This window comes from Balaenoptera acutorostrata, chromosome 16 (genome assembly GCF_949987535.1).
Source record: "Balaenoptera acutorostrata chromosome 16, mBalAcu1.1, whole genome shotgun sequence".
Classification (NCBI taxonomy): domain Eukaryota; kingdom Metazoa; phylum Chordata; class Mammalia; order Artiodactyla; family Balaenopteridae; genus Balaenoptera; species Balaenoptera acutorostrata.
The window spans coordinates 73,830,069-73,842,610 of record NC_080079.1 but is presented as its reverse complement, the minus strand read 5'-3'; the positions used below and the strand labels follow the sequence as shown (position 1 = coordinate 73,842,610).

At 40.2% G+C, this 12,542-nt stretch overlaps 1 protein-coding gene across 1 annotated transcript in view; it reads right to left on the bottom strand.

The window, feature by feature from the left end:
• Positions 1-12,542, bottom strand: part of DISC1 (DISC1 scaffold protein) — a 363,915-nt gene that overhangs the window by 6,968 nt on the left and 344,405 nt on the right. Inside the window, exon 12 of the mRNA XM_057530626.1 lies at positions 7,952-8,069. Within this exon, the coding sequence (XP_057386609.1) occupies positions 7,952-8,069 (118 nt within the window). The remainder of the gene's footprint in view (positions 1-7,951; positions 8,070-12,542) is intronic.

The following is a 12,542-nucleotide window of genomic DNA, read 5'->3' as shown; positions in this document are numbered from 1 at the left end:
TTAAAGAACTCGTAAAACTTCTAGCACTGGCCGAACACACTGAAAAGGTTTTTAAAAAGAGAGTGAGAGAGAAGCCACAAAAGAAAAAGACTAGGTTATATAACACATCAGCCCCTCAGACAACAATCTCCAGGGACACAGGGAGGAGTGAGAAGCAGGGGGATTTGAGGATGAGACCACCAGCTCTGGAACCTGGCAAACCATCGAATGCTTTCATCATCTCACTCGTAAAATGCAGATTCCCATACCGTCTTCACAGGGCTAGGGTTAAAAGAAATATTTTTTCTTGTGAGAGTATAGTGCCTTCTGTGAGATGAGATTTAAGGTTTATTTACTAAAACAGCAGAGGTTGTTCTGTCTAAGTAGGGCCAGATCTCAGAAATCCTGGAAACCTCCTTTAGAACCTATGGGGTAATCATCATCAAAATGATTGAAATCATGTTTTATTTACGAAATACTTCCCTCTAACCAACCTGCTTGTATGATTCCATACTCCATGTGAGTTCCAAAACATTTTGAATGTGCTTATATGAAAGAGAGTCCAGGATAAAATGTGGAGTGAGGGGGGAAAAGCAAGTTGTAGAACAATGTGTATGGAATGATCCTAATTTTACAAAAAAAAAAAAAAAAAGGACAATAGAGATAAGCCATTTCTAGCTGGAAAAGCACCTTAGGAGGACACAGGGATGGACTTCTCCTCGACATTGGTACTGGGAGGGAGATGGAGCTTTTTTTTTTTTTCATAATTCTGTAATATTCACAATGGACATGCATCCTTTCATAGTTCAATCAGTGTGTTTGTTCAAAAAGATACATGCATCCCAATGTTCATAGCAGCACCTTTCACAATAGCCAAGACATGGAAGCAACCTAAATGTCCATCCACAGAGGAATGGATAAAGAAGATGTGGTACCTATACACAATGGAATATTACTCAGCCATAAAAAAGAACGAAGTAATGCCATTTGCAGCAATGTGGATGGACCTAGAGATTATCATACTAAGAGAAGTAAGTCAGACAGAGAAACACAAATATCATATGATATCACTTACATGTTGAATCTAAAAAAAATGATACAGATGAACTTATTTACAAACCAGAAACAGACTCACAGACATAGAAAACAAACTTATGGTTACCAAAGGGGAAAGGGGAGGGGAGAGATAAATTAGGAATTTGGGAGTAACATATACACACTACTATATATAAAATAGATTATCAGCAAGGACCTACTGTATAGCACAGGGAACTATACTCAATATCTTGTAATAACCTATATGGGAAAAGAATCTGAAAAAGAATATATATATATATATATCCGAATATATATATATCTGAATATATATATACGAATATATATCTGACTATATATATGAATCACTTTGCTGTACACCTGCAACTAACACATTGTAAATAAACTATACTTCATAAAAAGATAAATTAATTAAAATTTTAAAAATAAAAAAGCAGATTAAGCATTTAGTGAAAATAATTTAGAAATATCTTAAGAGAAGTATCCTTAAAAATCTTTTTTTCACAACTCTTAAATATTAGGATAGGCTTAATTTAATCTATTATTCTGATTCAGCAATTTAAAAAAGCTTTAAAAAAAAAAAAAAGAAAAAACACCAGAAACATTTTCCCATCTAGCAGTTGGGAAAATAATCATGTAGATAGAAATCCTCACTCTTTCCTTCATTCGATCAAATACTCAAACATTTCACAGCTCCTACTATGGGCTAAGAAATGTTCTAGACATGGGGCGTAGGAGAGTGAACAAAGTCACTGCCATCATGGGGCTTCTGTGCCACTGAGTGAGAAGAAAATAAACACACAAGCACATGCGCGTAGATCGTGAGATGGAGCTATGGCAGGGTTTGGAGCCGGGGAAAGACGTGATCTCCCTGGCTGCTTTAATCGTTAGTAGATTAAAGGATGCGAGGGCAGAAGCCTGGAGATAAGAGGAGGATTTTGCAATAATTCAGGCTATAAAAGTTTATGGCTTGGTCCCAGGCGGTGGCAGTGGGGGTGGTGAGAGATGGTCAGATTCTGGATGTTTTGAAGATGGAGCCAACGGCATATGTGACGGAATACAGGTGAGATGTGAAGGAAGGAAAAGGCAGCAAGAATGACTCCCAGATTTTTTATCTAAGCAACGAACTGGAAAAATAGACTTGCAATTGATCAAGAAGGAGAAGACTGGGAATGAGTCAGGGTTTTGGGGGGGTTGGTGTGAGTGGGGAGGAACTGGAGTTTGGACACGTGAAGTTGGAAAAGGCTATTTGTCAGCCAAGTGGAGATGTTGAGGAGGAAGCAGACGTGAGTCTGAGGTCCAGGCTGCAGATGTGCACTTGGAGGTTATACTGAAAAAGATATCTTTACAAACATTTTTGCAACGTTTTCTCACTGATTTATAGAAAGATAAACTATCCCATTGGATACATCTAACCAAAATCTTAAGACTACTAGAGTTGGATTTTCTGATTGCTCCTCCAATAAGCTCATTGTTTTTTGTCAAAGTGCTGAGGAAATAAAGTAAAACTCCGGTACTGGAATTTATGTGTATAAGAGGTGCACACTGCATCTAAGTGCGAGAATAGGTCTCAAAAGAGTTAAATGATTCTTCGAACGCCTGTGCCGTAGAAACCTCTCTAGTTAAGTATGTGTAACAGATATGCCACCAAACACCTGTGGCACCTAAGAAAATTTGCACACTAATTACAACGGTGGCACAAGGATTGACATGCGAACATCTTTAAAAACGCCTTTGAACCCAAGACCACCTTGGGATAGACTACACCCATATTAGGCAAGAGCATTACTTCTTTTTTTTTTTCTCCTTTTTTTAAAATTAATTTTTATTGGAGTATAGTTGCTTTACAATGTTGTGTTAATTTCTGCTGTACAGCAAAGTGACTCAGACATACATATATCCCCTCTTTTTTGGATTTCCTTCCCATTTAGGTCACCGCAGAGCATTGAGTTCCCTGTGCTATACAGTAGGTTCTTATTAGTTACCTATTTGATACATAGTATCAATGGTGTATATATGTCAATCCCAATCTCCCAGTTCATCCCACCCCTCGTCCCTTTCCCACCTTGGTAGCCATACGTTTGTTCTCTACGTCTGTGTCTCTATTTCTGCTTTGTAAATAAGATCATACTTCTTGAGAGTAAACTTGTGCAGACCGTGTTTGCAATGAGCAAGGCATAAGACAGCAAGGCATGTTTCACAGATGTCTTGCAGTGGTTAGACAATACTGTCTTTTAGGGCAGCCATGTGCAAAGATCCTCAAATTCTCTCAAAGGGGTCTTTTGTTCAAATATAAAAACAGTTGAGTGTTTTACCGCCAGCTGAGATGCCAAGCGATCATTTTAGTAGCTGGGTCAAAAGTAGGTCTTCAGTTCATCTGCCCTGAACTAGTTTGCTTCCAAAAGAAACAACAGTACGTCCTTTGAAACAGCTACCCATTTGCTCAATTATTTCTTCATATCAGCAGTGATTCCTCTGCAGCTCCTACGGCCACAGTCCTGGGAATTTTCTTTCATTCCCAAAGCCAAAGGTGAGGGACACAGTTGTTGAAGAGCGAAGAGGAAAGCCCCGCCTACACGCGACCTGCTTCAGTGGATGCGATGCTTGCACAGGGGCCCTCCCTGTGGTGCCCACCTAGGGCTAAGCCAGCAGCAGAAGCCCGGTGCCCACACCTTCTCCTAGGCTCCCTCCTCTCTCCCCCACTGTGAGGCTCCAAGTCTTCCTCTTCTCGCCCCACTCCCTTTGGTGGGAGCCAAAGGGAAGTGCACTGGCCACCATATGTGTATCAGCCCAGTGTACACAGTGTTCAAACAGCAGCCTCTTAGGGTCTCAGTTTTCTCATCTGTGAAACTGTGGAGCTCCGTGATGGTCACAATCCCTCTTGCAGCTCTTTAGCCCTAGAAGCAGAAAGCATTTCCAAGGAGGCAGAGCAAAAGCGCCTCAAACTCCCATTCCCTTTGTCTGTTACAGCTGCACCTTTGAAAGCTGAACCAAGCGAGGGTTCCTAAGGGGATGCGGCGTTGGTGCAAGTGCCTGGATGTATTTAGAGCATTTGCATGCCATCAAGCACCACCACAACTAATCGATTGGGCACCACGTGTTCCCAATACACAGAAAGAACGGAATTCCAGGAGAGTTTCCTGGACATGAATGCAAATAGAACCACAAACAGAGTAAGTCTGTCCCTGTCTTATCTATGACTCAGAGGTGAGCAGAACTGCCCTGGGGGCTCCGAAAGATGCCCAGTGTCCTGATCCTACGTGTCCTTCTTTCCTTTTGAAAGTGTGTTGTAGAAGCTGAAAGGGAAAGGAAAAACTCCCTGCTGAAAAATCCACCTAACCTAGATGGTTTTCAGTTAAAGCATTATAAACAGGGAGGAACCACTCCATCCACTCAAAATGTTTTTCAACACACAACTGCTCATTAGGATCCCAGATGACTGTGAAATTATACTAGAGAGTCAGACTAATGCTCCTGAAGATCCCGGCTTGAGTGGCAGTGAAGTCACACCTCCCATCCTCGCCTCAGACACCAGGCGTGAGTCACCTCTGAGACGCCAGCTCTTCCAATTAATAGTGCAGACTCTGCTCAGATGCTCGCCCCGCGGTGGCTGACGGGCTGGTGGTGTTATTTGGCTACATGTAATTCAGTGAGCCTGTCAGGATGATGAAGAGACACGGCCTGTCTTCTCTCCCTCCTCCGATCTGGCAATCCAGTGTCTTCTTCATAAAAGCGAGAGACTCCCAGCCAGCAGCCCATGGCCTTGATGTTAAGTCAGGATACCCAGAGGATCTGTTGGGAAACTCAACCCCACTGCTGGTGACTGGCCCACCCTCTGCTGATGCCACACTACCAGGGTCCTTCTCACACGAAACAGTTTGTGCAAAGCTCCGTGCCTTCCACACGGAGAATGAACATCTGGAGTGGCCAAGGCTTGAATCTTCTGGACACGGACACTGATGTAGACACACATGAATCATGTTCACTCCGCAGCTTTTGAACAGGAGGCTCTGGCAGAGTCCTTAATGGAATCAAACAAAAATATTACACTTGCTGGGAAATTCTTTCCTGTTGCTGACGGCAAGCTGTTTCTTTCAACTGCACTCAGCTTTGTCTCTTTGATCAAGAATGGAAACACAAACCAGTCGGAGTTTGGCCAGAGGATTTCAGCAGCCTCTTGGAATCTCTAGATAAGTTCTCATTTGAAACAAGGGCTTTGGTTTGTGTAAGAAGCCTCCGCAGAGCCTTGTAAATATGTCTTTCTATCTTAGGGCACTGAGTTCCACTTGAAACTAAGTGCTGCTTCGTTAGAATTCAAAGATACCTTCTGTGTATTTACTATCAATCAGTGACACAGAACGAAGCCATGGTTTCAGAGGAAAGTCTGGGTCGAAATCCATACTGTGGTGTAGAGATTTTTTTGTAGGGGGAGTGATTTCAGTACCTAAACCAGGGCTTCCCAACCCTCGTTTGACATGTCCCCTCTATGTCCTCACTTATCTCAGCAAGGATCAGCAAAATTCTCAATAAACATAACTTCACTAAACAACTTTTATTATAGCTTAACATTTTTATAGTCACTGTATGTTCCACAGAACAGGCCTGTCCAGCTACTTATAGGCATAGCTGCCTGCTGATTGGCCATGAAGGACCATGGGGCTGGTGGCTGGATGTTTCTGTCCCTCATCAGAAATGACCTTGGACCAGCCACGTAATTTCTAAGCCTCAGTTTTCTCAACTATCAACTAGGAAGAATAATCCCTATCTGTCTACGGCAGTTTTATTAGAATTAAATGACTTTTCATATAAGTCACGGTATAGTTACCAATCAATTCTTTCAAGGATTTATTACAACATGATTCAATCAACCTACCCTGAAACCTCATCTATAAACGGGATGTTTGAGCTTGTGACCCAGACACTGAGAATGGTTTTCTACCTAAAACCAAGCACTTTACCATGTATAAGAACTATATTAAACATCTTTTCTGCATATAACCTCATTTAGCCCAAATGAAAACCTTAGAGGTACATGTTATTATCTGACTTTACAGATGCTTCAAGAGGCTTTATCCATGCTCTGTGATTCCCACCACTCCTGAATCTGGCTTGGAATGGCTGTGGGAAAACTAAAAGCATCTTTTTTTTTTTTTTTTTTAACATCTTTAATGGAGTATAATTGCTTTACAATGGTGTGTTAGTTTCTGCTGTATAACAAAGTGAATCAGTTATACATATACATATGTTCCCATATCTCTTCCCTCTTGCATCTCCCTCCCTCCCACCCTCCCTATCCCACCCCTCTAAGTGGTCACAGAGCACTGAGCTGATCTCCCTGTGCTAAAAGCATCTTATTTATACACAGCTCTGTCTCTTCTCAGCCTCTTCCCCACCACCCAAACCTGTGCAGGAGAAAACCCCATTCCCTAGAATCAAACTAACCTTCTGGAAAACTTCTAAACAAGAGACTAACACAGACCCTGATTGCAGCTCTCAGAACTGCTACCTGAGCCCACCACAAGCTGGAGGGATTTCCCACTGGGGAACAAGCCCATCTGCTAGACTGCAGCCAGGAACCCCTCTGTATGCACTGGCCCTCTGCAGGGCTTTGCTCCCAGGTACTGACAGCTGGTTACTTGCCCATCTGCTGGAGGCCGTGCCACCTTACAACTGCTCAATTCTGCGTGATCCATGAACGTGGAATAAACAAAAGTGCAGAACAAAAATGCTTCTACTGTTTCTTTGGCCAACTTTTTAATAAGAGCTTAAACACTAGTTTGTAAGGGGCAGGGAGTTACGAAAAACAGAATGTCTGCTTTTAAAAATCCACCTTGAGCCATGTGAAAATAATCACTGATTAAGTTGAAAAAAATCTCCTGCTAAGTTTAACAAGCAAGGCAAAAGATTTAAGTTTGTAAGGAGGAAGGAAACGCAACACTGAATCTGTCATTAAACCGTGGATCTGAATACTTGTGATTAAGATTAATCCTTGACCATTCAAAGCTCCTTAAACATACACATACATTCACACACACACACAGACTCCCGATAAAGCATGGTAAGAACTAGAATTCTGAAAAGTAAGACAGCAATGAGAAGCAAAGTCCGAAATAGCTACATTTCTCACAAATACATCTAATAAAAGTCACACTACTGAACAGAAGGGATGAATGAATAGAGAAGTACTTTCATCTACAGAAGTGTCAGCTTATGATTAAGTAACCAAACAAAATACAGAATGGGGCTGTATATGCCTTCATCCGTCTTGCACCCACCCATCTGCCCTCGAAAGAACTAACCAGGGACAAACCGAACGCACGCACATATCTACATGTGATTCAGTGTTTCACCGGGATGCACGCCTAAGCTAGTAGGTTCTTCGCCATCTTGCTCACTGGCAACTGGTTTTGATAAAGGTTATTTGCAGATGTGACAGGAAATGCACTGATTCTTGTACAAAGGAGTGATCCAAAGTCCTGTTAGTTGTGACACTCTCCTGCCCATTATATGGCAGAATTGTACGGAAAAGAAAACCAAAGATGGATTTGGGTTTCTCCGTATTCAGAACACCCCTGGAAAACTGAGGCAGTCAGACCCACAACCATCTGAGCCCCACAAACCCAGCTTCACAGCCCCTGAAACTACATTTTTCTTTGGCCTCCTTGTGTGCACGTCTGAACTTCACTGCTAATTTTTAGCAGTCAGGTTTAATAATCAAAAATGCTGACTTACCAAAAACTAGAGAGAAACATCGCATACTGAATAATCTCAGGGATCTGAGGTGTGTTGAACTCTAAATACCAGGAGCGTCTATTTGTTTCCATCTGCTGAGGCATGGGGAAACGGTATAATTTTTTAAGACTTTCTTTTACAAAATAACCTAACAGGTGCTTAATCTGCAGGAGAAAAAGGATATGAATGAGATCTTCGTCGTGACTATGGATCGCAGTGTGAAGTTGATCTTCTAAGTATAATAACTTCTTGCCGATGGCTTCACATTTTTCTCCAAGTTCTGCCGAAAGGACGTAAGATTCCTGGCCAGAGAAAAAGAAAAAGATCACTCATAAACTATAGATTTTTTTCAGGGCTGTGAACACATCTGTGATTTATCCAATGGTCCACAAAGGGAAGACTCCCCTTACAGCGCTCCACCATCTCCTGCACCCCATTAGAATCATGCCAGAACCTTTGTCTTCCCTGGAGGTCATTCTTGAGAATGGCAATTTCAGGTTATTACCGAATGATAAGCTGTGTCTACATAGCTCCGCGGTTAACCTCCCTCATCCGGTCATTTCAAAGACCTGTTTCCAGTACCGCGGTTGACCTCCCTCATCCGGTCATTTCAAAGACCTATTTCCAGTACCGCGGTTGACCTCCCTCATCCGGTCATTTCAAAGACCTATTTCCAGTACCGCGGTTGACCTCCCTCATCCGGTCATTTCAAAGACATGTTTCCAGTACATCAACCCCTAAAGTTGATTTATCAAAGGGGAAGCCTGGGTCTTCAAGCTGCATCCATGGGCAAACTCACACTAAAATACGAATGCTAACCAAAGAGGGACCGGGCAAGTCACAAGAGCAACTGAGCTGACCTGTGAGAACAAAGAGATGCTCCTCTAGGGGTATAGGAATCTAATAGGGCACTGAACGGTGTTCGCATGCTGGCCACAGCCCCTGAAAGCTAGAATATTAAGGAGACCTTCCCCGTAAGAGCCCGGACAATGATGTCTTGCTTGCTGCTGGGTCCAGAGCTCCTGGCACAGTGTCCGACACATGGTAGGCACATGGCGTTCATTTGTTCCATGAATGAATAGCCAAGTCTGGGAGCTCCCTCCTTCTCCAATGTTTCCCCTTCATACTTGTATTCCACACATGAACCAGCAGAGAGCCCTCATTATGTCACTTTCCTATCCAAAACCACCACATGGAGAACAGCAGAGAGGTTCCTTTAAAAACTAAACATAGAGTTACTGTATGATCCAGCAATCCCACTCCTGGACATATATCCGGAGAAAACTCTAATTCGAAAAGAAACACGCACCCCAATGTTCACTGCAGCACTATTCACGATAGCCAAGACATGGAAGCAACCTAAATGTCCATCCACAGAGGAATGGATAAAGAAGATGTGGTACATATATACAATGGAATATTACTCAGCCATAAAAAAGAATGAAATAATGCCGTTTGCAGCAACATGGATGGACCTAGAGATGATCACACTAAGTGAAGTAAGTCAGATAAAGACAAATACCATATGACATCACTTACATGTGGAATCTAAAATATGATACAAATGAACTCATTTACAAAACAGAAACAGACTCACAGACATAGAAAACAAACTTAAGGTTACCAAAGGGGAAAGGGAGGGGGTGATAAATTAGGAGTGTGGGATTAACATATACACACTACTATGTATAAAATAGATACACAACAAGAACCTACTGTATAGCACAGGGAACTATATTCAATGTCTTATAATAACCTATCATGGAAAATAATCTGAAAAAGAATATATATATATATATATATCTGAATCACTTTGCTGTACTCCTGAAACTAACACAACATTGTAAATTAACTATATTTCAATTTAGAAAAGCCACTGCAGAGCAGAGTCGGAACCCTGCCCTCCCACAACCTGGCGCTAGGCCCATACTTCATTCCGTGCTCTCTGCTCTCTTATGTACCACCAAACCTGTGCCACCTGGAACTGACCCCACTGCCTTCCGTCACATGAGTCTCCCTGCCTGTGTCCCCTCCTCCATCCGTGTCTGAACCCCAGCGGTTCCTTCAAGGCCCCAAACAGTGCTTCCACCTGTAGCGCAGATTCTGGCATGCGTTAGTTTCTCACAAGTGATTGTAAACTCCCTGTGGGAAGGGCCTCAGGGTAATGCCTGGCATCTAGAGAGCCATGGATTTTTAAAAGAAAAGAATAAACAATGTCAAGAAAATAAGGAAAGAAAAGAGAGGATCTTAGAATAAGGGCAAAGGAAAAAAGCAGCACTATGCTTGGTGAGATAAGTCAGACAGAGAAAGACAAATATTGTATGATGCCACTTATATGTGGAATCTAAAAAAACTAAACTTGTAGAAACAGAGAGTAGAGTGGTGGTCGCCAGGGGCTGGGGGTAGGGGAGTTGGAGAAAGGATGTTAAGAGTATGAACTTGCAGTTAGAAGATGAATAAATTCTGGAGATCTAATGCACAGCATAGAGATTATAGTCAACAATACTGAATTACATACTTAAAAAATGCTAAGAGACTAGATTTTTTTTTTATTGGAGTATAATTGCTTTACAGTGTTGTGTTAGTTTCTGCCACACAGTGAAGTGAATCAGCCATACGCATACACACATCCCCTCCCTCTTGGACCTCCTTCCCCCCGCCATCCCACCCAACTAGGTCATCACAGAGCACCAAGCTGAGTTCCCTGTGCTATACAGCAGGTTCCTACTAGCTACCTATTTTCCACATGGTAGTGTATTTATGTCAAACCTAATGTTCTCACCACAAAAAAGAAATGATAAGTATGTGTCGTGACAGAGGTGTTAGCTAAAGCTACAGTGGTCATCAATTGCAATATATAAATGTATCAAATCAACAGTTATATCTCAATAAAAATATAAGAAATAAATAATCAGCAAAATGTGAGCTCAGAATTTAAAAGTAACCAAATGTAAAACTAATATTTTCCCATCTAATGGTGAAAGTCTTAGAAGGCATACTAAAAAGAATTTTGCATAGGAAAAACAATTAAGATAGATATTCAGATTAAACTGCAGAGTTACTACAAAAACTACAATTAATGCCCAGCAAAAACAACAAAATCCCCAGGTGTGGTGATATTTAAAAAGTCCTTAGAGGCCACGAGTTATATAATATTATAATTGGAGCCCAAGAATAACCATTTAATCCAGATATGCGATTTAACATTCACTATATCAACTCCAGAATGCCCTAAAGTTTATATCCCAAATGGTCAACTACATCAGAAGAAAACAGTGTTGATTGGAACTACCCATAACTACCGTAAATATTGAAGAACTCTAATAAGCTACAAATAAATGTATGTACAAAAGAATTCTAGTGACAACAACATACGATTTTGCAGATAAATGGACACAATTACACAAGAAGGCATGTGAAGCACACGTGAGGATTTGTTCAGAATTGACCATAGCAGTGATGATGAGAAAACAGCAAATACATAAAAATCACATATACATATATATTTTACTGATCCTAAAAGTAGTAACATTATCATTCAAAGATGCAGAATTATGGAGTAGACAAATTACATGGAAGTTAAGACAATGGGCAATGAGTAACACCATAGTCACGCATGAACTAAATGAGACATGAAGAAAAAGAACATCTGGAGAAAAATGATTGACAGCAGTGAAACCACAAGTCATACACGAAGGAAAAACATACAGTGTTAGTGGGAAAATATATATGACTGAGAATACACTTAAAAGAGACAAAAAAGCATAGAATCAGAACGTGGAACCAAGGAATGTAAAACACTTTTCGATGGAATCAAATGATTCAATCCTTACCTTAAGGCTAAAACAAATAGAAATCAAAGCTGAATTAAATCCATTTAAAATATGTCTTTACATCTTCCCCCAAACACATAATCCCTGCCTATTTTCCTTTTAAAATTATGTACAAATTGATAGTGATTGTATGAATTTGGGAAAGTAATTTAAGACCATGTAGCAAAACTTTAAACTGTTTATATTCTATGATCCAATATTCCCCTTTCTGGAACCTATCAAAAAGAAAATTTATATATTTAAATTTAAATAATTTTTATTAATCATTTTAAATAAATATAGAAAACGTCTATCATATATGTTAAATAATAATTTATTATTATTTTAGTAATGCAAAAGTAATTGCATTGAGTACAGGAAAGAGGAAATAACATAAATGCCCAACAATAAAGGGGATGGTTAAAATAAGTCCTGGTATATTCAATTTGTATTTAGCCATTAAAACCATTTTAATACAAGAATAATGATGAGGAAATACTCAAATAGGCAAAGCACTAAAATATTAACAATTATTTGAAGGGGCAGCATTATAGCACATTTTTCTTTTCTTTTCTATACTTTGTTGTATTTTCCACATCTCTGAAAAATAATAAAGAAAAAAGTTACTAAGAACACTAATTCAAGCCCTAATGGAAAAGTATGGAAGAAATGCAACTGAATATTTTTAAAAAACAATTTTAAAGATTAAAAAGCACAAGACATAGAAAACAAACCTATGGTTACTAAAGGAGAAGGGGGGCATAAATTAGGAGTATGCAATTAACAGATACAAACTACTCTACATAAAACAGATAACCAACAAGGACCTACTGTATAGCACAGGGAACTATGTTCAATATCTTATAATAACCTATAATGGAAAATGTTTTATATATATATATAAAACTGAATTATTTTGCTGTATACCTGAAACTAACACAACACTGTAAATCAACTATACGT